Source organism: Agrilus planipennis, unplaced genomic scaffold, assembly GCF_000699045.2.
Source record: "Agrilus planipennis isolate EAB-ADULT unplaced genomic scaffold, Apla_2.0 scaffold276, whole genome shotgun sequence".
NCBI classification, from domain to species: Eukaryota; Metazoa; Arthropoda; class Insecta; order Coleoptera; family Buprestidae; genus Agrilus; species Agrilus planipennis.
In genome coordinates, this window is record NW_020439102.1 from 70666 (window position 1) to 74384 (window position 3719).

Below are 3719 nucleotides of genomic sequence, written 5' to 3' on the forward strand. Positions count from 1 at the left end.
TGCCCCATGTAGCGTGGGGGCCTCATGTGGCAAACGAGGGGCATGCCGATATAGGGATTGCCCCGTAGATTCCTCATAAAAACCCCACCAAAAAAAGTGGTAATACTAAAATGAGGATTGCCTTATGGGTTTTTCATATGGGCCTTAAGGGGCAAACCTCACATGTATAAACTTACACATTCTTACTTAAGAGCAAACAAATTTTACAAATAAGTGATGTATGTATATATTTCTCCAAATGAAGATATAAATTGTATTGAAATTTGTGGAAAAGTACTGCCAAAAAAAATCTATATCCATGCGATGCTAAATATTAAAAAATGTATAGTTTCTGCAAACAATGAAAATATCGCTACCCGTAAAATCATAGAAGTTGATTAAAATAATATATTATACCGTTGCTACATGTGTAAAAGTGAATATTGTGAGCATTTTTTGTTTTTCAATTTGTTTTTTGTTTTGCCGATTTTAAACACCATACCTGTTACCTTATCTAACATACGTTTTTAATCTACTCTGTTCTGTGAAATGCATTGTTTATGTTTATATTTTTCAACGGATGTTGAACACTATTGCTTTCTGTCTAGCGTCTAGCCCAGCAACCCAGCATTAAAAAATATTATTATTAGCATACATAAGATTATTAGTTTAATTTTAATTTCTGACCTCACAATTCGGTTCGACCTACGCACAGTAATTTTAGAGTAATAACAGTTGTAAAAAAATCATCCCCATGAATACTCATAATAGAGCATTAAAAACGGTTGCGGATTACAAATGTAGGTAGATTTATCAAAAAAAAAAAAGAAAAAAGAGATCGGCATAGCGCCTTCGCGTACTGTTTTAAAGTGCAGGAACATATCAAGAAGCTAATGAGTGTCAGTTGGAATATTTGCGGATTACAAATATAGGTAGATTTGTAAAAAAAAAAGAAAAAAGAGATTGACATTGTTTTAATGTGCAAGAACATATCAAGAAGCTAATGAGTGTCAGTTGGAATATTTACTTATTCTACACAAAGCGAAGAGAGAGCATAATCGAAGGCTGCTGATGATGTGAACCTTTTTATAAAAACATTTCAGCATTATTCCGAAAATGAGTGTAAATAAGGGTAAGTAAAATTACCATTAAACTTGTCTTAATTTAAATCCTTCTTCAATATTTTTAGCTTCTTCGAAANCACGATGCCGGAGTCGAATGTTTCGTCAGACGAGGAGCAAGAGTCGACCGTGCCCACGTGCGACGTTTGCCGTGTTGAAATCGACTTGCTAAAACCGATTAAACATGCAACCTGCGATGCCTGCAGGTGTCTCGTTCATTTTGATTGTGATGATATCTCTGCAACCGACCAGAGAAGCCTCGCTCTAAAATCGAATCGGAAGCTAAAATACTACTGCAACGATTGCTCCGTTGGCCTTCGTGGAGTTCCAAAAGTTCTCAAGAAAATTGCCGCCATTGAAGCCACGGTGCATAAACTCGATAAATTCGCCGACTCCATGACACTTTTTTGCACCGAGGTGAAAACTGAGATAGAGGAAATGAGGTCCAGGATTGATGTTTTGGAAAAGCGTCCAACTGTGGCAGGGAGTAGCAACCTGACTATATCCGGAATTGTTGAGGAGATCGCAGCGAGACAGTCAAAAGAAAAGAATCTTTTTTTCTATGAAGTGGCGGAATCTCAGAGCAAAGACATTGACGTACGCATAAAACATGATGAGCAGCTTGTGTACACGTTATTGGAGGCCCTGGAGGAACCGAATGTGAAATTTCTGAAAGTCATTAGAATTCCATCAAAAACATCTCCCCGTCCACTAAAAGTTATTTTTGAAAACAAAGACACCGTCATGAAGCTCTTGAGGAAGAGGTCAGCTAACAGACAGAAGGTCAAGTTCCAGGCCGATTTCACCAAATCCCAGACTGAGCACTACAAAAACATCAAGCGCGAATTACAAAAGCCTGAGAATCTAGGGAAAAAGCAGATTAGGTTTTCTTTTGGCGTTCCTAAACTCGTGGATGCTCCGTCGGTCTCCGCCGGTAAGAAAAAAGATGTCCACAACGACACTAACCAAGCAAAAAACGACCGTTCCACCTCTATTATCAGAACGTGAGGGGTCTCAAAACGAAGCTGAATTCTCTCCTGGATATCGAGGCGCAACCCATTCAACCTGACGTCGTGTTGTTTACAGAGACTTTCCTGGATTCTGGTATCCACGACCAAGAACTCAACCTACATAACTACCACATCTTCAGGAGGGACAGAGACAAAATACAAACTCAAAAAGAAACCGGAGGAGGTGTGTTGATAGCGGTACATAAGCGTCATAAAAGTATCCTTTTGTCACAACAATTCGGATCGACTGAACATATCTTCATACGGGTTTTCGCTTATGATAAAAAGATAAACATAGGCTGTGTTTATCTGCCCCCTCATTCTCCATCTGAGAACTATATTGAACACTGTAACGCTATCGATACATTAGATATTGATTCTAACGACTTAACTTATATTTTCGGTGATTATAATTTGCCAAAAGTTGTGTGGCACAATGATACTATAGGCACGTCTGCTTTATCTGCAGACGACTGTTTAAAAGAGATTTCTGATAATGCGCAAATTATTTCTAACACATGTAGTTTATATAATTTACATCAGCTTAATAATATAAAAAATGATAATCAACAAATATTAGATCTGTGTCTTTTTTCTGATTTGAATGCTTCAGTGTCGAAACATAATGATCCTCTTGTTAAATGCGATAAACATCACCCTGCCTTGATAGTTTCCTCTAATTTATCATATGAAACACAGCCAGTTAACTTTACATTTTCTCAACCAACTTTCGATTTTAAACACGCTGATTTAGAAAAGATTGATTCCGATTTGTTCGATACTGATTGGTCAGTTTTGAATACACTTTCTACAGACGCAGCGATTGAACACTTTTATTCTGTCATTTATAACTTATTCGAAAAGCACATACCAAAAATTACCCATGAAATAAATAACTCAAAATCTTTCTTTTTTGACAAAAAATTGATATATTTACATCGTTTAAAAAGACAAGCGCATTTTAGGTTCAAAACAACAGGGTTAATAGCTGACAGAATTGAGTTCTCAAGACTACGAGCTGAATGTAAAAAACAACTGCGTAAAAATAATAACAAAAAAATCGATAATCTTGAAAAGTCAATTTATGCAGATATTAAATCTTTTTGGAGATACGTAAATAGTAAAAAATCAAATCATGGTCTTCCGAATATAATGCTTCTTAATGATAGAACTGCCTCAAACTACTTGGATATTGTTAATTTATTAGCTGATCATTTCGATTCATGCTATGTTACTCCTGCCGATAATATAACATCGGAAAATTTTGATGTTTNAAAAATTAGAAGAAGTGGCTGATTTTAGATACCTAGAAAGTCAGATAAGTCAGAATGGAAGGAGTAGTAGGCATATAAAGCAGAGGATAGCGCAGGGTCGTGTCGCCTTTAATAAAAAGAAGTCACATCTATACTCGCGAACAGTTAATTTAGAAATTCGAAAAAGGTTGTTAAAGGTGTATGTTTGGAGCACGGCGTTCTATGGGTGCGAAACATGGACAGTGGGCGCGGCGGAAAAGAAAAGGTTAGAAGCGTTCGAAATGTGGTGTTATAGGCGAATGATGAGGATAACGTGGAGAGAAAAGGTTAGAAATGAAGAGGTATTGGAAAGAATA

The 3719-nt window shown here is 36.7% G+C and overlaps 1 protein-coding gene across 1 annotated transcript; it reads left to right on the top strand.

Annotated features, from left to right (window-relative positions):
• The first annotated feature begins 1184 nt into the window (after positions 1 to 1184).
• On the top strand, positions 1185 to 3406 carry LOC112905328. The gene is made up of 2 exons (XM_025977494.1): positions 1185 to 1984; positions 2071 to 3406. The coding sequence occupies exons 1-2, from the start codon at positions 1185 to 1187 to the stop codon at positions 3404 to 3406; spliced, it is 2136 nt and encodes a 711-aa protein (XP_025833279.1).
• The last annotated feature ends 313 nt before the right edge of the window (positions 3407 to 3719 follow it).